A 22,072-nucleotide genomic window follows, 5' to 3' on the forward strand; every position below is an offset into this window, starting at 1 on the left:
TTGTTTAAAAAACTACATGGGAAAATGGACAATATTGAACGAAGATTGATGTCCGAAATAGACCTACTAAAGAAGAATGTTATGTGTCTTGTAGAATTGGTCTTAAAATTTGGATCCCAACATGCTCTAGAGGAAACCCCAGTGATAAACCCATTGCCTATAACCCGGAAAGACCTTCTAGTGGTACAAACTGGACTACAAGGCCAAGATGGTAAAACGAGACCATGGCCCATATCTCAAGGACCAATGAATCACAAGGACCTCCCTTTAGGTCCGTATATAAGATCGGACAAAAACGAGCCAATGACCCTAAATAATGTAAAAAATCATGAGACGCTAAATGAAGTAGGCTCTTTAAATAATAATGTTTTGGATGTTTTATATTTACCCCCTCAAACATTCCCCTTATGTGATCATCTTGAAAAATGTGCTTAAAACAAGGGGGGACAGGAAAGAATCATATGACACATTAAAAAAATCAGGTGGCGCACTGGTTCGCAAATAAGACAAATTTTAATATTGACCTATTACAGAAAAATATCATAATGCTCAGCAGAGTAAGCTGGGTAGGGAAATCAAGAAAAGACTGCTACGGGAACTGTGTGGTAGTCAACTTCCGCAGCAGGGAATTGGTGGGTAGCTTGCTAAATCGGCTTGGCAATTGTAGGGTTGAACCCAATATATACCAGGGTGACAAGATCATAGCTCTCCCACTTGGATTATAAAAATATCCAATGAATGAGCAACATCATATTGAAAATAACAATCTGGGAATGCCAGAAGTTATGGGGATCACCTCTACAGTAAATAGATTTTTCCCACTAAGTCAGCTTAGCGATCCAGATTAACATAGAAAAAAAGCTAGGGATGATCAAAAAGCCCCACGGTTTGAAAATAGGTTAATTTGTGTAAATGAGATTGGACCATCTTTAAAAAATGTCTGTGATGGGAAGATATATTATGATCAGCAGTCCATAGAACATAAAAAGGGGGACATGTGTATCGAACAAGTGCCGGAAAATAGGACAATACAGATAAATGAGAGAAGGCTACATGTAAAATATGCTTGTCGAAGGATAGTACCCTATGATTGGCAGCCCCTAGTACAACAAATGGGGGAAATGGGCACTGAACAATTGGCTAGTGGAAGCCAACCTTGCCAAAAATATTTAAGTATAATGTCATGGAACATGGCAGGGGTTAGATCTAAATTAAATGATGAGGAATGGCTGAAAAAACTAGAGAACCATAGTGTAATTATGTTACAAGAAACATGGCATATTAGACCCTTTTTCATAGATGGCTACCAAATTATATGTACAGACGCCATACCATCTAGGATGGGTCGTGCAAAGGGTGGTCTTGCAGTCGCAATATCACCATCTTCCTCTCTTAAAATAAAATCATATACTACTAGTTCACAATTTTATCAATTTATTTTTCTTAAAACTGAGGGGAGACAGTCCGTTGTTATCATAAACTATTACAATAATATTTTTGATAAAACTAGATTTAAGGTGATTAATTCACTAGAAAAAGACTTGATGATTTTTTGACAGGGATGGGGGGTGATTATATGTTTGTATGGGCTGGCGACTTCAATATAGTTAAATGTAGAGTTGTTGTGGAAAAACAAACAATGTGGATATTTGAATGACCATGGAGATCCAATTTCACATTTCCCCCACGATACATATGGAGAAGCCATTAACTCTGTTGTCCACAAATATGATTTGGCAATCTTGGATGTAAAGAGTGAAGATGAACACCCCCCCCCCCCCCACCCCCCCATAACTTTGTTGGTTCTAGATCTTTGGCAACAATTGACCACTTTATTATCACTGACTACTACACAAAACTAGTGCGCTCCTTTTTTGTCTATGAATGCCTTATTAGTGACCATCACCCCTTGGTTTGACCTTAGGGATAAATATCGCTAGGATAAATCTAGGGAAGGCAACAGAGGAAAAATTGAGCCTCATGGCTCGAATGGAGTTTCTATTAAGTAGTCGGAGTAAATCCTACTCTATTTTTTGAAAAAATTACTGGGAAGACAACGCAAAATTGATATTTGCCTAGAAGACACAGTAACTAGCTCAGATATCATTGGGGCATTTTCTATCATTGTTACTGAAATAGCAAATGACCTAAAAATAAAGCAGAAGTCCAAATCATATAATCAAGAACCTAGATGGTTCAATAAGGAATGTTCGAATTTGAATAGGGAACTAAAAGGAATTTTAAAACTCAAACCTAGGAATGTAGCTGGAATAAACTAAGGTTGAAATATAATTTAGCACTGAAAGACAGAAAAAAGAGATCCAAGAAGAGGCGTGGAGGAAACTAGCTCAAGCGGCAGCAACCCGGGATACAACTTTGTTTTTGGCAAACTATCAATTACCCTTTTTTTTTTTTTTAAGGATACTATTGCTGTAAAAATAAATGCCCTAGTGCCCGCTGATGGCTGGATAACCCACATTGGAAATGTTTTTAACCCTGGAGGGATCGATATCGTACAAAATAAGGAAAAATAATTTTTAACCGTAGAGCCAGCAGGGATGCCTCAGATAACTGTAGAAGAAATAATAGGAGCACTAAATAAAAGTGCAAGTGGCAAAGCCGCTGGCCCTGATGGGTCCCTATCGATGTTTTTAAATGTAACATTGATTTTTGGTTACCGGTCTTACAGAAGTTTTTTAATGCAACCCTTGATGGAAAACTGCCCACATCTTGGGTGGAAAGTATCATAGTCCCTATTTTTAAAAAAGGGAATAGAGGAAACCCAAAATGTTATCGCCCCATATCCCTCTTAGATGCCACCTCAAAACTGATGGGGAGAGTTTTGCTGGGTAGATTAGAATCCTGGGCCTCTGAAAATAGCATCTTTCAGAGGCCCAATATGGTTTCAGGAGAGGGATAGGAACAATCGAACAGTGTCTAAATTTGGATCTTTTGGTGGGTAAATATACTATAGCTAAAGGGGGCAGTTTACATCTTTGCTTTGCTGATCTCACCAGTGCTTTCATGAAAAATTGTGGTGAACGCTGGTTGGGATAGGAGCCCCCAAAGATATTGTTTACCTATCTCAAATTTATATTTTTCTCCGATCTAGAGTTCGTTTTGGGCCGAAGGGGGAGTGCACGCCAGAATTTAGGGTAACACGAGGTATTAGGCAGGGGTGCGTTTTAGCACCCCTACTATTCTCATTGTATATAAATAACGTTGATCGTTGTTTGGAAAATATTAATGCTGATGTCCCAAAAGTGGGTTCTCGACCGACACCAGTGCTGCTCTATGTAGACGATGCCGTCCTGATTTCAAGGACAGCAAATGGTTTGCAACACCTGATTGAAAAATTTGCACTTTTTATGACTGGGATGGATCTTAAATTAAACCTAACAAAAACCTTTGTTATGACTTGTGGTAGGAAAAATAGAAAGATTAAACACCACGTGGAAGGCATTTTGATCGAAAGGGTTACGAGTTTTATTTATTTGGGTTTACTTTTTAATGAAAATGGGACCTGGGGACAACACGTCAATTTAGCAACGCTAATATTTTCGCGAAGTATGGAAGGGATTTTTAGATTTTCTGAAAAAATTGGGAATACACCTATGAGGGAAATGCTCTCTTTATATAGATCAAAAGCAGTTTCAACTGCTTATTATGGTGCAGCATTATGGGGGAGAGCTAATGCTTTAACCCTCCAAACACAGGAGAACAAGTTTTTAAAACGATTATTAGTGGCTCCAAGCTCAACGTCTAATACTTTAGCTCATAGAGAATTGTATGTACCCTATATTAACGACTTCATAAAAATAGCTGGTTTAACATTATGGCATGGGGTGTGGTCACGTGAAGAAGCTAGGTTTACACAAAATATATTACTAGACTGCCTGTCCCTAGACAAGAGGAGAAAAATAGCTTGGCTAGATTTATACAATCACTTTTAGAAAGTTTTAATATCAAGTTAGATTGTAACGAACCAATGCTAATTGTAGATTACAGTAAAAAAGGACTGAAAAGAAGACTTACTGTTGCTATGGATTTAGCGAAGGAGGCAGATGAAGCGAAAAAGCATAGTGTTATATCCTACTATGAACGTCCCTTCTACATGTGTATACAACCCTACTTTGTTATTATAAGAAACATCCAGCTAAGGTTTTATCTCAATAGATTGAGATTAGGCAGCTTACATTATCTGGTTGCTTTCCCCGCAAAAAGGAAAATGTATTATTTATTACCAAACTGCCCATGTGACAGTAAATCCCCACAATCAACGTTGCACTTTATTTTATTTTGTGCTTTTTATAGGGATATTCGTAAGGTTATTTTAAAACCTCTTTTTAAAACAAATGTATACTAACATTACAAGCAAGCATTTAATATTATTTGTAGCTTGGAGAATGAGAGAATTATGAATGTGGCTTGTAAATTTGTCCAAATGGCAATTAAGAAAAGAAAAACCCTTTCGTACTTGGAGAATGTATTACATGGAAATTATGAAAACCAATGATCCTTAGATACTACATATTAATTGTGAATCAATGAGATTTTAATACTATTTATTGAATTATGTTTTGGTTTGAATTAATATGGTCTGTATTTGTATATTGATGATGATTGCAAATTATATTTGGGATACTCTGTTTTTATCGCATGCTTTTATGGTCATGGAAAATGTACCGAATAAAGATTTGAAATTTGAATTTGATTTGAAAGCAGGTTTATACTATAATTTTAGACTCCAGTTCACAAGGCTACCATTATTTTCTATTAATCAATACTAGCTACTCCCATAGTGACTGTTGCCTTGATAGTCTGTTCATCTTTCCTTAAGAATCATGGAAAGTCTCAGCCATAGGCTTGGCACTGGCCAAATCTCTTGTACAGCAGCCTTAAAAATCTGAACAGGACCTTGGGTAAATGTGTATATACAGAATCCACACTATCGGTCTCCCATGCCTCTGTCCATTTCCCTCTATGTGGTCATACAGCCAAGGGGTGTGGACAGTTTAATCTGGAGAAAGGGAATGGAGGGGAAGACAAAGAACGACTAATGCAAGAGTAACTTCAGACTGCATCGTTTTTGAGCAAATAAGCCATACAGTCTTAGAGGGGCTGTGGCATACATACACACTAGGCTCCTGTCTGGATCCTAAAAAAGTGCTTCTGAAATGGAGGTTTATTTGTGCTTCTTCTACACATATGAAGTTGTAGAGCCAGATAAATTCCATCAAAGTATGTTCATAAATAATGGATAGGAATGAACAAAAAAGCATTTCTGAAACACACAATAAGGCTAAAGGTAGCTGGAATGGTTTTTCAACCCAGACCTGCTGTATCAAACGTCAAAGTAGCAACAGAAAGTTGAAAAGGTAGTGTCAGGTACTGTCTTTGGTATTCACACAATATGAAGTGATCCACTGCATTGAAGGCTGCAGTCCAGCCCAAAAGAATTACCATGGAAAGCGTACTTCAAAAGAACATCAGAAAGTGGTCCAAGACTCCAAAAAGGAATGACGAGGGGGGGGGGGGGAGGTCTGTACGCGAAACATGCTCGATTCAATCCGCATCCTGACACGTTCCATTGAATGTGGGATCATCATTCTTTAAGAGGTCTTTTTAAATTGATGAAGTAGGCGGAGCCAGCTGGGTTTGATGAGGTGTACCCTCTGTGAGACTCTATGAATTCACTTCTGTGCTATAGCTCTCTTGTCCGTCTACAGACTCAGAGGGGGTAATGGGATCTGGTCCAATGTGGCAGAAGCTTGTCTGAGTAAATTGATGCACCTTAAAGATGGGGAAAATTCTGCAAACAGATATCGTTAGTGCCTATGCCCTCTTCTCCTTCTATGCAACAATATCTATAGATAGTAGCTGTGGGCTGGTAAGGTCTGGCATGGGATGCATGTCAGCGGTGAGATGGATGTGGAAAGTGGCATGCATGACTGACTGATAGAGCTTGCAGCATATCTAGAGTCATGGGAGGGTGTACTGACTTGAGGGGGGCAGACTTCTTGCTGCAGGAGCATTGAAGGAGGTTACAAACTGGCAACAGTTGGATAGAAACCCATATCCACCAGAGACAGAGGCTCCGGCAGCTTGAAGGTATGGCAGTGGTTCTCAAACTCTAAATGGTGCAATTTATTTTATGTCACATGGCAGCCAGCCAGATAAGGAGATGAGGCAAGGAATGACTGGCATCTGCTTACACACACCTAAGGAGCTTTTGAAAACTCAAGGGTCTAAAGAATTCATACATGAGAATGGGCTGCAAAGGGTGAAAGTTTACTGATGCTGAATAATTCTATTAATTGCCTCTGTATAGACCTCCACACTCAAATGAGAAATATTACAGGCGCAATTAAAACTATGGAAACAAGGATGAAGGATGAAGGAGCTGTTAGGCAGGGCGGTCTTGGTGGAGCAATTTGGACAGAAAGTGTGGTTAAGGTATGGATGCTGAAACAATCCCACAATGGTCCTTGATGTCGGACTTCTGAGGCACTACATTTCACACCTTGGTCAACAGGGTCAATCAGAGACCTTGGAAAATATGCAGGGATTCCAGGTGTACACAGTAGGAAGGTCCGTTAAGGACACTCATGAGAGTCACTATGTAGGTTCAACTCTTCGTGGTAATCTGCTGGGACAACAAGAGTGAGTGGGAAGGCACAGATTGATGAGGCTTTCAGGCTGCCCAGCTATTCTCATCTGGAAGACAGCAAGGTGGTGGCAGCGTCATAGGGGTCCTAAAGTCTGCTAGAGATAGAGACAGACTTCTGAGGATGACCCAAAGAAAAATTATCTGATATTTGAAGATAAGTCAGGTTTAATTGTACTTTGATCGGAGCCCAGTCATCAAGCAATGGAAAATGTTTTGTTGGGGGTCAGAAAGAAATCAATAACAATCACTGGCGATGCCAATCGGTCTCACTTACATTTACACACAAGTGATACCAACAGACAATGTCCATGATTCCATGCAGTTTTCTTCAACGTCTATCAAGATAACAGTTGTATCTTCCCTATTTCTGCTGCAGTTTCTGTAGTGCCCACTAGGTAGCAATGAAATATACCAAAATGGTGGTGATAAAACGTGCCCGTTTTCTTCAATGTAATTCTACGTTTAGAACAGGGTGAATCACAAATCTACCTGTGGCAAAATCACATGCAGAAGGTTCAAACACATTAAATGAGGGTAGCAACAATTAAGAGCAATGTAACTGAGAAGGACATGAAAACCATTCAATCTTGAGCAAGGACTGGCTCTATGGAGCACTGTATAGAAGGCTGTCTCCGACAGACAGCTGGAGTGGTTCGTAGCAAGACCACCAAAGTGGAAATATCGGTGACCGTGAGCCACCTTGCAAGGCTGAAAGTAAAACATGAAAGGAAGGCCATAGTATTAAGTTATTAGCACGTTGCTTGATATTTCATGAATGGCTGTCAGTACAATGCTCTCTGTTCTGTGGATTTCCCTCAGACAAAGCTCAGTGACACTACAACGGTCCTGGGTGCAGCAGAAAACAGAACCTGGAATATTGTTTGATAATGAGAAGTGTATTGTGACTGCATAGGTTTGAATTTTGCTTGTTCTTTGTCACACACCTTGTTACTTATCTCCCACCACTTGCAGGGATTCCAATTAGAGATAAAAATTGTTTGCATTTTGGAGCTAAGACGGCTAGTCTTTCTGCCCTAATCAAGCACAATGTTTACTTATGGCACCTACATGTGATATCACAATGCTGCCGCTCTGCCATGAAACACTCTAGAGAAAGTGACACTGTACTAAACATCATGCTCCTAACAGTTGAGTACCCAGCGGTTCTATAGGACTATAGTAGGTACTACCAGTGGGCTCAGATGTACACAAGATAATACATTAGTGTTGCCTTTCTTCAGTATACAAGCTCACTTTCAACGATGCTTAAAATGTTTAATCATTTCATTTTAGCTATTAGGCACTAGAACGGATCCAACCACCCCCTCTGTGTAACCCTGTAAGTTTAGTTCTAGGAAAGGATGTCACATTTACTTTACTATTACTTGTAATGCCTCTACTTTACTACCTCTACTTTACTATTACTTGTAATGCCTGTTAATAATCATTATGTGGATAGAGGAGCCACGCTAGCAACCAAGATGGCCGCGTAGGCTCCCGGCTCCGCCGACCTCAGACTACCGCCGGAATATCCTGTCATTTATCCTGTTCTTGCGCCCAGCCACTGTGTGTATGAACCCGCTGTGAGATTAATGGTGTTATCCCGAGATTTCTATCTGTTCCGCTGACGAAGATATGTCGAGTGTAAGTTTGCGGCCTAGATCCGCCCAGAAGCCGGGGTCTCGAGTATTGGTTCCAGTTAAACAACATCGGCTGTGGTGGTGTGATCGGGTCCAGTCTACCGGAGTGGGAAAAAACCTTTCTTTCGCTTTCTTGGATTGATGTGGTTGACGTTTGGCAATTCATGTGTACGTCAAAGGCCGCATTCAGATGATGGTGGCGCGTTTGTATGAGATGGTACGAATTGGACCGGACCCTACTACACTACAAGAAACGGTGACGAACCAGACACCCAAGATGGCCACTCTGATGGAGGAAGTAGACCCCGTACTGTGTGAGGTGTTGGAGCCTTTGATCAGTGTTTTGGACGATGAGAAGAAGCTCAATACCACCAATGGATTGTTAAGCCTACGATCGTTGCAGACTATGGAAGGACTAATTGATGTTCCCACTCCAGAGTCTTTTGATGAGAACTGTTATCGGAATGAAACTGCGTTACTCCCATTTACATCGGAGCCGCTAAGATGGCGGACAAATCAATGCTGGGAGTTCATAGCGGGGAAGGGAGTCTCTGGACCCGACTGTGTTCACAGCCCTTTTGTTCTTCTGTTTTGTCTTGCATTGAGTTCTATTACATTTTCTTCGTACTCGGACTGTCCTGTGGAAGAGGTGGTTTGTCCGGAGGGGACTCATGCATCTGATCGGAAGGGGCAAGGATGAGATTGAAAGACTGGGTTTGATTTAAGTATGATGGATACGGGATCTATTAAACTTATGCTTTAGGAAGGCTGGGCGGTGTTTGAAGTTTCCCTTGTAGAGATACACAGCTGTTGTCCTATAGATTTCTTGACTCTACCTGGGGATTATTGGTTCTGGCGAGGGGAGGGGTGACCGGGAGCCCGTACGAATATGCCCTCCTCCACTTCTCTTCTCTACTTCGGTAGATTTCTTCTTTTAGAACCTTGTTAGTTGGGGCGACAGGCACGCTGCTACTGGGGGTTAGGCGATAGCCGTTTGCAGGGGTGCAGGGTGGGGGGATGGGTTTATTGTTTCTTTCTGTTTTCGCCCATATAATTTTTCTCTTTTTTCAATTTTTTCTTAGTCTTTCCTTTACTCGTAATATTGTCGAAATATCCGGACTTTGATCCTTAACTCTAGTGTCTGGTTGCCATAATTCTCCTGCTGGTTTGATTTATGGGTGGGAGGGTTTTGAGGATCCGCATCTAAACTGTTTAGAAATTATACTGATGCCAATCATAGCTTTGTGCTTAATAGTGCGGGCCTCTCGAAGAAATTTTTACTGCTCTACATCTATCCTGTTTTTGTACCAATTCACCCTGTTATCATTGGCTGTATATATGGCACCGGATATGTCTGTTTATTTTTTAGCTTTAAAACAATAAAAAGATTTTTTTTTAAAAGAATCATTATGTGAGATCACAGCGCAATGGTCTACAAAACTGGTATTGAAGGGATTTTGTCACAGTGCACAAAGCTGTGTGTTGGCTAATTATTTACTCTCGTTACTCTCGTTACTCTCGTTACTCTACGACATAGGCCCAAAAAGGAAGAGCATTCGGCAACTCAGTGATGGAACTATTTATAACTAAGCATAAATGACATGATATACTTATTGTTTTCATTTAGGTTGGAACCATATTTGAATGTAATATAACTGGTCTAATATATGTATTCTTATGTTTTCTTCCTATTAAATTTTTTTCTGCACCCTACAGGCCATCCTTTAATTTGCGCCTTTAATGAATGAAAGAAATAGATAGTGACACTAATGATAGGGACCTCTGTCCTGAAGAAAGACTCTTCTTCACCTCGCACTACTCAATAGATAGTTGTGAGACAACAATACATGAATCATACCCTACTATTAGGTTATTTCATTTAATTAATGGGCCTGAATAATTTTTCAATCAAAACATTAAGAAAATCACAAGCTCCTAAAATTGCATCACTAAGAACTACTACAGTCCATCCTGGCTAACCTTTCACGTGTCAGGGTGAGGAGGAGACCTATAATGAAGCATGTCACCTCAGTTGGTGTACTAATATAAGATATATACAAAAGAGTTTGACCATCAATAAGGAACTAAATATCATGCTCCTTTAAGTTCCTTATTTTTGGTTCATCATAACTTTTATTTATTTGTTAAATAAACCTTTCGTGCAATTACTTCTCAACTTTGTTTCAAGGGAGGCTTGTTCCCTGTTACTTCCATTACCAAGCTAAAAGTTCTGGATTTAGAATGCTCACAATAAACATGACTTTAAGTTTAACACAATGCGAATCAGGTCCTTTTTATAATCTTAAAGATGCCTGGTACTTAAATATGCAGCATGAAGCTTCTGACACCATTGTGACAATTCATCGCATATGGTAATCAGAAAAAGATAAGCAAACAGCCCTCAACAGTAGGCAACTACATGGAGTGCGTTGCACAGATTATTCTACCAAAAGCACCTATGTTTGGGTGGGATGATCTAATTACTTAGACAATGGAGTGATTTTCATTGACATGACATTAGCTAATATACCAACTCATTGCAAAGGAAATCAAAAAAGCAAGGTCTACAGCTGTAACAAGCCACTTATTTATTCCTCTTGTGTTGTAGAAAAGACGGATTTCCATAGCAATGGTGCATTAATTTCAAGGCAATGTGACAACGTTAAAGGTTATTTTCATAATTAAAGATATGCTTCTTTCAAAGACGTTTAACAGTCACTGGAATTTGTTTTTGTTTTTCTACAATATCAGTTTGGCAAAGATAAAGAAAATAATAAAGCACAGGATATTTTGCCTAGTACACTTGGTATGGTCTAATCAGCGGTGGATTGATTACCAAAAGTCCTAAAATGTAATAAAAACTAAAGGTTGGCGGTTGGCAGTCAAATTTTGGACCATTTGTAGTTAGATCCACTCCAGATTTCAGCTTATGCAAAGGATACTTTTGCATGCAATTATTCTAAACGAGGGTCTCCAACCATTTATTCAGCAATTCTACTTACCTTCAATTAAAATTGTCCTGAGCTTCTAATATTCTATGTATTGTAGTGTGCAATAGTGGCCACATCTGACAAGGTTACATTAGTGGCCACCCTATGCAAGATTAGTATCAATGATCACCTCAGTTGATCAGGCACGGCTGCCAGCGGTAACGTAATAAAACATTTATTACATTTGGAATGGCTTTATCTGGGCAATGCAAAACAGTCATAGCCACACCAACCCTGGCAGCAAGGTAATAATATTAGTTCTGTATCCCAACACAAAATAATTTCTCACTGAAATATCAGCTTTAAATATATTTTGGAAATGCAACAATTTTTTTCTTCAAACATCAGCTTAGGAATTTTAAAAATACACACATTTTTGCTTGAATACACACCTTTCTATTTTGGTATACATATATTAATTTAGCGAAGCAACAGCTTCTAATTTAGTAGGCTGGGCAACTCGTGGGAGAAGCCTGTTCTAAACTGAAATATGTATATAGTCTGTGCTGATCCTGAAACTCTGATGTGCATTGGCCCCACATCGAGCAACATGGAACAACTCTAAAGAAGATGCAAAGGGGGCGTGGCCAAGAGTCTGTGAGGCTCCCGTTCCCGGCCCTAATAATTGACCCGTAAATAGCTCGAAACTCCCCCCCCCCCCAGACAACGCCTTTTGCAGCCCAAGGCAAGGGGGCTGCAGCGACCGACTTGACTATTGCGGAGGCTGCGGTGCGTTCCCCCCGGCGGCGCGGACATCGGCCGCACGCCGCGTCTTTAGGAGAGAGCCTCCAGGGCTCACGAGGTGTGTGGCCCGGTCGGAGGGGCAGCGGAGACAGCGGAGAGCCGGAACGCCGGCGGTCGAGGGGCAGTGGAACCGGCTATACAGGCGGCAGAGGTGAGAGGTGGGGTGAGCGCTCCCAGAGCTGCGGCGGACCGGGGGAGCGCGAAACTCGAGGCCCAAGCTTCAGGGCCTACCCCGCGTGGGGTGCTGCAGGAATGAACAGTCGCCGCAGCTGGGGCACGACCAGAAGGCGCTTGGGGAGCGCCCCGACTACCAGAAACGGACAGAGGAGGTGGAGGACGGCGGCTGAGGCGGCGTTGAGAGACGGGGTCCAGCCGAAAGTGGGCGGTGAGCACGAAAATTGAGGCCCAGGTCCCGGGGCCCTTGCCCGACAGTCGGGAGCGGCGTCCGGAGTGTTGGCGCCAAGCGGAGTCCAGGTTCGGAGGCCTGCAGCTGGAGGAGGGCCCCGTAGTCACCGCCCTGCACCCCTGGGGACTGCCGAAACCACACGGAGAGACCTCCTCGGGTTTTAGGTGCAACACAGCGATGCCAGGGTGGCCGCGCGGTTGTGTGGTAAGGAGGCCCGCCGCGTCCCGGAGATCAGCCCACTCCGCGAAGCCGGGGCCCTTGACCTGACTAGAGAGGGTAACTATTTAGGGCCTCCAAACGTTGGCAGTGGCAGAAGGAGACATCGGAGTGCGGCGGCCGGCCGAGGGTGCTCGCACTGCAAGGGTGGTGACCTGCCCAGAGGAGATGTCCAGAAGGGTGCAGACGCCGGGCCCCCTTGGTGGCCAGAGAGCGGGAAGGGAAGAGGCCTGAACGTTGCGGGCCCCCAGGAGGCCAAGACCAGCAGAGAAGCGGCCGGCCAGGCGGGTGTGATCCCAGACTGTGGGTGCTGTAGAGCAGAGCGATCCAGGTGGGGACAACAGGCCCACGAATTTGTGGCGGACACGGGGCCACAGAAGGTTGGTGTGCCTTCACGGACCTCCGGGGGAGCTGTTACTCATCCGGGGCCCAGGAACAAAGCTACGTGCCTGGTCATGTCGGGGTGCCAGCGTCTGGGTGGCCGCACAATAACGGAGCTGCTGACTAAGGGAGCAGTCAAGGGAGAGAAGAGCCCGTCTGGGTCAGCAGCGACTAAATACTCCACAGTACGTGAAGATGAAGGAGCCCCGATTACTAAAGTCTTCCTGGAGTCACTATTTAATTCCCTGCGGGAGGACTTCCAAACCCTTAAGCAGGACATGGCGGGTGAACACCGGGAGCGCCGTCGAGATGTGGATGGGCTGGGGGAAAGGGTGGCAGCAGTCAAAAAAGCGGAGCAGTCGCGGAGTGAGGAAGTGGAACACCTGCAGCAGGAAGTACTACGCTTACAGGCCCATGCGGAGGACCTTGAATACCGCTCCTGACGGAACAACATAAGGGTCCGGGCAGTGCCATCCAAGGCGGAAGGGGACGATATCACCCGCTACTTACGGGCCTCTTTAGGGAAATCCTGGGAGAAAACGAGGACTTCATTATCCGCATCGATAGGGCACACAGGGTGGGCCTCACGCGCAGGGCACCCGCCCCTCCCCCGGACATTCTAGCATTCCTGCCTGATTTCCCGCTGAAGGAGCGCATTTTGAAGGAGGCACGCCGAAAGCAACCGCTCCGCTATCAAGGACAACCAGTGGCACTTTATCACGGCCTCTCCGCGATCACCTTACAGAAAAGGAGGGCCTTTAAAATCGCCACTACGTTCCTACATGACAAGGGGATCCCATATTCTTAGGGTCACCCCTTTCGCCTTATCTTCAAGTGGAACGGCGTACTGCAGCAGCTCCGGTCCTTGAAAGATACTTGTGCCCTGCTGGGGATTGACTTGGCCGACGACTCGATGGAAGGTACCGACATGGCGGCCTCTCGCAGGGGAGACCTCCCCGCTCTACGGGGGAGGGCTGGCAACACATACGGCGGAGGCGGTCGTCTAGAGCGGCTCACAAGCCGGACCCGACTACGGTGGCGCAGGAGAAAGCAGCTGCCATCCAAGAGGTGTCCAAGGACACAACAGCCTTAGAGTGAGACACCTCCTTTAGAGACACAACCCAAAATAGGGAGGGGGGGTTCCATCTATAGCCTTACTTCCAAGCGGGTCCGAAAAAGGGCTGGGTGGGGGTCATAGGGGTTGCCAGAGCCATGTTCCCCTTTACTGACTTCTTCCATGGGCCTGAACAAGGTTGTGACTGGTCCAGGACTCTTATGTCTTTCGGGGAGTTCTCAGTTGGGGTTAGGGGGGGCAGCGGGTTGGGGATGAGGGTAAGGGGGCGGGGACCGATCTGTGTTCTTGGGGGTAGTTTGGTAGGGTGGGGGGGGGCGAAGGGGGGGATTGGGGTTCCAGGTTCAGGTAAGGATGGTTGTGTGTGAGGACGTTGGTTTGCAGGAGGTTGGCAGAAGGGCGGAGGAGAGGGAGACAGGGATGGCGGGGAGGAGAGCAGGAGAGGGTCAGGCTTTAGTTGGGGCTTTGTTTCAGGGGATGCAGCTTGGAGGTTTGAAGGATGCTTATGACAGCGACTGATATGTGCCTGCTCACTTTAAATGTCCGAGGCTTGAACAACCCGGTAAAGCGCAGGGCGGTCTTGTCTCTCCTGGAGAACTCGAAAGCAGATATTTGCCTCCTACAGGAGACGCACCTCTTGCCCAAAGATTGTCATAGGCTGAAGTCGCGCCATTTCCCAACGCAATTTTTCTCTTCGGCTTCCACAAAGACTGCGGGAGTTGCTATATTGGTGTCCCACCGCTTCAGAGGCAAGGTTCTACAGAAAAGCTCTGAAATAAAGGGGCGGCTGCTCTCCTATAAATTCTCACTGGGGGAGGACACTTTCACGGCTAGCTCAGTGTATGCACCTAATGAGGGACAAGACAAGTTTTTTCACAAGATTCTTAGTGAGGCAGCCACGTCCCCAGATAGACATATTGTGATAGGGGGGGGGATTTTAATTTGGTCTTTGATAACCTCCAGGACAGATCAGGGCAGCGCTATTCACAGTCAGGCACTGTGTCAGAGGGGGGACATTGCAGGTTGAGAGAGCTGGTGTTGACCGATCTTTGGCAGAGCTTTCACCCGGGTACCAGGGATTACACATACTACTCCAATGCTCACAAGACCTATGCTCGTCTACACTACCTATTGACATCCACCTCACTTACAGCGCTGGCATCCCAGAATGACATTGGGGCAATGGCGCTGTCAGATCATGCGCCACTCACGGCAGTGTTCTCTTTCCCGCCCCTCGCCCGCGCTCCGCACTGCTGGAGACTGCGCGATACGTTACTCCACCGGAAGGAGGTTATAGCCCAAATCAAGGGGGCCATAAAGGAGTACATGACACATAACCAGCCTTCTGATACCTCACAGGCCACACACTGGGCGGCGCTTAAGGTGGTGCTAGGAGGCGAGTTCATAGCGCTCTCGGCGGCAGAAAATGCGGGGCGGGCGCGTAAAAGGGAGGAGCTGTCGGCGCATACGTGCGAGCTAGAAAAGATTCATCAACGAACAGGGGCGCCGAGAATTTGGAGGCAGCTCCGTCTGCCACGTCAACAGCTGGTGGCTCTTGACCAAGATTGCACCGAATATGCGGCTTTGAGGGTCCGTCATATGTATTACACAGGCGGGGACCGATGCGGGCGGCTGCTGGGAAGGGCACTCAGGGAGAGGTTACAGCGCCACGCGGTACAAGAGATAACCACACATGCGGGCAATAGAGTTACTGGGGATAGGGACATAGCGAATGCCTTTAGCGATTTTTATTTCTCGTTGTATACCGGAGCCAGACTTGACCCCGCAGACAGTGAAGCGTTCTTACAGGCTGTCGCTCTACCCACTATTTCACCTGAGCAGTCGAAGGCACTGGAGAGGGCGATCCGGTCGGAGGAGGTGATTTCTGCGATCTCACGACTTAAAATTAGCTAAGGCACCGGGCCCGGATGGTTACACCGCAATATTTTACAAGACCTTCTGCCTCCAACTGGCTCCGCTGCTCACCGCTCTTTTTAACTCATTTTCAGAACCAGGTGCTATTCCGAGGGATCTGATGGAGGCCACCATCTCGGTCATTCCTAAACCTGGGAAAGACCACACGCAATATGGAGCCTATAGGGCTAGGCCCATCTCCCTCCTCAACGTTGACCTCAAGCTTTATACTAGCATCCTCGCTTCCCGGCTAGTGCCCCTTATGCAGGGGTTGGTTGACCCGGACCAGGCGGGATTTATCCCCGAACGACAGACGGCCGACAACACTAAGAGTGCTCCACCTGGTCGAACAGGCCACAAGATAGCCCGGCGAGTTCATGATGCTGGCGATTGACGCCAAAAATGCATTTGATTGGGTCCATTGGCCGTATCTGGAACAGGTGTTGATAAAGGCGGGACTGGGTGCCAAATTCCACACTTGGGTGCTGAATTGTTATACCTTTCCCACGGCGACTGTACGCGTCAATGGTTGTTCGTCATCCCGCTTCCCTATTGAACGCGGAACCCGGCAGGGGTGCCCACTCTCCCCCCTACTTTTTGCATTATACATGGAACTGCTGGCGCAGGGCCTGAGGACGGATCCTAGAGTTAAAGGGATGAAATTTGGAGCCTACATCCACACAATCAGTTTATATGCAGATGACGTGCTCCTTTCTTTGGCCACCCCGAAGGAATCCCTGCCAGCCAGTGTCGAGATCCTCGATGCATTCGCAGGGGCCTCTGGCTTTAAAGTAAATATGGCAAAATCCGTGGCCCTGGATCTCTCCCTAGAGCACCAGACTCGCTCCTCTCTGGAGGAGTGCTTTCCCTTCCACTGGTCCTCGGAGTCGGTTCTGTTACTTGGGGATCCAATTGGCGGCAACTTTGCAGGATACGGTGCGTATCAACTATGCCACCCTCCGCCGTACTTTCCGCGCGGAGCTGGGACGTTGGCGGCATTTGCCACTCTCCTGCCTAGGACGGGTGTCAGCAATAAAGATGACCATCTTGCCACAGGTTTTGTATATCTTCCGGGCTATCCCGCTCCGACCGCCGGAGGGTTGGATTCGCCAAACTCAATCGGAACTTGCGCAGTTTATCTGGAACAGAAGGCGCCCGAGGATGAAACTGCGGCTGGCGATGCTCCCTCCAGAGAAAGGAGGACTGGGGCTGCCTGATCTGATGCTATACTACCAGGCGACGCAACTCCGCACCCTAGTGGAGTGGAGTAGGTGGGAGTCGGAGAGGAACTGGCTCTTTCAGGATCAGACGGTGGCCAGCCGCCCTCTGCAGGAGGTCCCCTTCCTCCGTAGACAACACAGACCACCTAATCTATACGCCTCTTTCATCACCAGAGTGCCTCTGGAGGTGTGGGACCAGACTAACGCCCGACATGGTCTGACGACTTTTCCGTCGCCCTTGACGCCGCTGAAGGAAAATCCAGACTTTGGGCCCGGTAGGGATGTGCGGGCGTTCGCTCGGTGGTGCCCGGCGGGCTGTCGGGTCTTATTCCACATGTACTCCGACGGAGGGGTGGCACCTTTTGAGCACCTACGTCAGGATCATGGCCTTCTAGAATCGGAGCGCCTCTGTTATTTCCAGGTGCGTCACTGGGCGCTTGACCCCCGAGTGCGAGAGGGGGCTGACCGAAAGCTCAGCCAATACGAGTACTGGCTTCTCTCCCGTACGACGGATAAACTACTTATATCGGACCTCTACCGATTGCTACTGAAGCGATACTCCCGAGTTTATAATGCGGGGAGGGCACGCTGGGAGAGGGAGCTGGGAAGGGACCTGAGCAATAAGGAATGGGAGGACATTTGTTATCGGGCCAACACTCTGCTTACCACATGGGCCTGACTGACACTTTTACCAAGCTGGTGTCATACTGGTACTACACGCCCGAAAGGTTGCATGAGATGGATCCTTCCAGGGATGCGACCTGTTGGAGGAGCTGCGCAGAGACAGGCACATTGAAACACCTCTTGTGGGATTGCACACATATTCAGGGATACTGGAAGGTGGTCCTCGATGAGATAGATACTCACTTTGATACGGAGATTCCAGGATTCCCGGCCTATGTTCTCTTGGGGCTTCCCAATGCCATTACTTTTACCCTGAGGGCTAGAAAAGGGAGGTTAATCGCAACAGCGCTGGGCTCCGCCGTTCAGACTATTCTGGCCTTATGGCGCACGGCACGTGTGCCCACCATGCAGGGTTGGTTGGGCAGACTTTGGTCAGTCTTCGGAATGGAGAAACTGTCCCTGGTGAAAGCGGGAGAGGGGGCTAAATATGCAGAGTTATGGCAACCCTTCTTGTCCCTGTTGGCCACAGAATTCAGGGAGGTGACCTGCCCCCGTTACTTACGGCTGTTGCGGCTATCTCAGCTCGATGCTTGAACTAAGGTTGAGTGACTGGATGCGTGTGTGGTGTGAGGAATTGGACCTGGAACGAGGGTGGTGGGTGGGTAGGCTGAGAGGGGGTTGGGGTCTGGGGAGGGGGCGGGGGGGGTTGTTCTCTCTTCTGGCATTTACACTTGTGCATCTTATTCAGTCGCATTTCGGTGTGGAACAGGGGTCCTTTTTGCCATGTACGCCTTCTAATATGCCTTGCCCTGATGTTCTGGTTTCATATTTAGCACTTGTCGCATATACACTGTCTGCTGTATGTTTGATGCATTGTATGAGAGTCTTTTGTTTAATAAAAAGATGTAATACTAAAGAAGATGCAACGAAAGGTAAAAAATGAAATACATCTATAACAAAATAATTTTCTGGATCATACCTTTTTATAAATGAAAGTAATAAGAAACAAACACAAGTAATACCTAACTCTCGCATAAGTTTCATCGTCATCTGCAGCAATCCAGGCAATGTCTGCTAACGTTGGTACCATGGGTGCATTAGCTGCATATAGATCTGAAATGTCTGGTAGGACCTGTAAATAAACATCTTTCAATGTGACTGTTCTAAAACAATTATACATTCGCAATAAAAATGCAAACATGAAAAAAAGGCTAGAAAACCCCCACAAAAACTGATAGATGGTTGGTCCTCTAAAACGTTATCAAAAGTGAAACATTAATAATTCACTCACATCATATAATAGGAGTGCCCAGCATAAAACAAGAGCAGAATTTGTGCCAAACCTTTAGATTAACCAATCATGTGTTTAGATCAGGCATTTCTAATCCATCGACTGCGAGCTACCAGTATCTTGCAGTCTGCCAGCTGGATTCTCATACAGGCTTCGCAAGTTCCTGGCCATCCAGGACTGCACTTTATAATAGGTTTGCCTGCTTCTGTAAGCTGACAGTGCAGGAGCACTCAGATACCATAACTCCTTTTCAGAAAACATTTTTGTGCATAGTAAGAAGCCTAAGACTGCATCTTCTCTTAGAGAACACTGAAAACTTTGACAATGAAAAAACATATTGCAGTCAAGAACTTCAGAATCCACGTGCTACATTGACAGCTGCACTAAAATGTTGTTCTTATTCTTTTACTCCTTTTCTTTCACATCTTCATTTCTCTCCTCCTACCTTTTTGTCTTGTTTTTCTTCATCTAATTTTCTCCTTTTCTTAATTCTCCCCTTTCTATTCTTTTTCTCTTCATTTTGCTTTCTTCCTTTCTCTGTCTTTCTTCCTTTCTCCTGGTCTTTTTTCCTCGTCTTTTCGTCTTCCTTCTTTTCCCTCTTTTTTGCCCCGTCTTTCTTTCACCCCACTTTATTTTTCTTTCTTCTCCGCTTTCTCTCAAAATTTCTTCTGGTTCCCCCTTTTCTTTCTCACGTTCTTTCCCTCCTTTTCTCCTTCGTTCTTCAGTTCTCCCCCTCTTCTTTGCTCATTCTTTCCTTCATCCTCCTTTTCCATCGTTCGTTCTCTCACTTTCATTCTTTGTCCCCCCAGTCTCCCTAGTTCTCACTTTTTCTCGCTCTTTCCCTCTTGCTTTCTCCTTTTCTCTCTTTCAGGCCTTCTTTTCTACCTTAATTTCTGCTTCTTTTTCTTCCTTACTTTCTCCCTCCCTCTTTCCTCTTCTCCCTTTCTTTCTCCCTCACATCTTCCTTTTTTTCAGCCTTACTTCACTTTCTTTGTTCCCATCTCATTCTCACTTTCTTGATTTCACACAACCTCCCTCCCTCCCTTTTTCTGCATCCATTCCTTTAAGAGCGTTTAGTTTCATAAAACAACTTTCTGTGGCTTCAGATGTAAATTCCTGCTAGAAACCTATGATGTCTGCATGTAGCTTTCAAATGAATACGTTTAAAAACACTTTTCTGATTTGGTTTCATGTGTGTATGCATGCTTCAACAAAAAAAAAAAGCTGTGCAGTGCTGTACTTGGGCATTTTCACCTAGAGCAGCACAAACTCTAGAATCTGGTTTTGCAGACAATCCTTGAACCATTTCTGCCTCCAGGAATAATTCCTAATCTTGAAGTATTATGCCAAGGGCAGTTTGTGGACATCAATCAATGGACCTTAGAGTATTATTTAGGTAATGAAGTATTTTGGATGCTAGCTCTCAAAATGAAAGCAGTTTCATCTCGTTACTGTATAGCACAGAAACAAGCCCCAGTGGGATACCTCAGAGAGTTGATTCATAAACCAGACTAAAAGTAAAGTACTGATCCGTGGGGTTCACACAGGGAAACATTTCCTGATATAGGTCTTCGATCACTATTGCGGTGTACTACTTGCAGCAAGACGTGGGTGCTGAAAGGGCAACATTTAAGCTGTTTCGCCTTTATGTACCCTTATCTAAATCACATATTAGACTATAGAACGGAGAGTTGCTAATTTAACAGATGCATCTCGCACTATAGAAAAGGTTGGAGACCTCTGCTTTTGATAAATTGCACTTGGGTGTACGTTCGGAGTTGTCCTGCCCTCTCAAACGGACTCTGGACACCTACATCATATGACAAGCTTTGAGAAAATGTTTACCCATCGCCCTATAAAATTCAAACTCAATTAATCTTCACTATTAAATTGATTATTCATGAACACATCCTGGATAGAGTAAGAGGTGATGATTCTTCAACAATAATTTGCATGATAATCATGGAATAATGAAAGGGGTAACATCAACAACAAGCATTTTACACTTACTTCATGGTTTTCATGGGTAGACGTCTAAAATCCTCAGTGCATGTCAAGTGGCAGTAACTCACAAAAGATAGACAATGACTGTTTGCTTACTTGAAACAAGAAGTTGCAACAATGATGACATCAGAAAATGTAGGCATTAAGGTATCGGGGTACCCAAGATCTTGCCCATTTCAGTAACTGTAATAAATTACATAGAACCTAGGTGTTAAACTGTCTTTTGAAATGGACTAGACAAGGAGTTCTCCCTGTAACTCCAGTTCTGTAGTAGGGGTATCTCTGTTATAGCCATAATCTAGTGAATAGTCCCGCTCATGAGCGTGGAACCCAGAGCAATCAAAAATAATCTCTTAAATTGTCAAAAAATGCAGACCTGCACAGACACTTAAAGAGAGAATTTAAAGACAGATAATGGAGCCTATATCCACAGGCTACACTGTCCAGTACTTCAACTAGAAATTCCACCAAAAAACCACAAACAGCTCAGCCTGTCCAGTTTTTACTCACAGAGAAAACTTCCCTTTTCTCACAAAAGCCTCTAGAATGTTAGAGATGAAGGGGTGGACGGACAAGCCCCATAGGCTGCCATTATGTGGCTCAGACAGGGATACTGTGCTTTTAAGAAAACTTTCCAGAACACTCAGTATCCCAGAATGCACAGCAGGTCCCTTTAACTTTCAGTTCTTTTTGAAGGCGTAACACGCCAGACCTGTAGCATTCCTCGCATGAATATCTTTCTCCAGCGGGGAGGAGTGCGGGCGCTTATGACTATAACAGAGATACCCCTACTACAGAACTGGAGTTACAGGATAGAAACTACTCCTTCTGTAGTAGGGGATCTCTGTGTATAGTCCTAACCTAGTGAATAGAATGGCAAGCCCATCTCCACATCAAAGC

The 22,072-nt window shown here is 45.0% G+C and overlaps 1 protein-coding gene across 4 annotated transcripts in view; it reads right to left on the reverse strand.

Annotated features, from left to right (window-relative positions):
• The window catches only part of MTFR1L (mitochondrial fission regulator 1 like), a 152,178-nt gene that overhangs the window by 41,334 nt on the left and 88,772 nt on the right, over window positions 1-22,072 (reverse strand). For all 4 annotated transcript variants that reach the window (XM_086956410.1, XM_086956411.1, XM_086956413.1 and 1 more), the window contains one exon: window positions 18,900-19,009. In XM_086956410.1, the coding sequence (XP_086812536.1) occupies window positions 18,900-19,009 (110 nt within the window). The remainder of the gene's footprint in view (window positions 1-18,899; window positions 19,010-22,072) is intronic.

Source organism: Lissotriton vulgaris, chromosome 2_1 (genome assembly GCF_964263255.1).
Source record: "Lissotriton vulgaris chromosome 2_1, aLisVul1.2, whole genome shotgun sequence".
NCBI lineage: Eukaryota > Metazoa > Chordata > Amphibia > Caudata > Salamandridae > Lissotriton > Lissotriton vulgaris.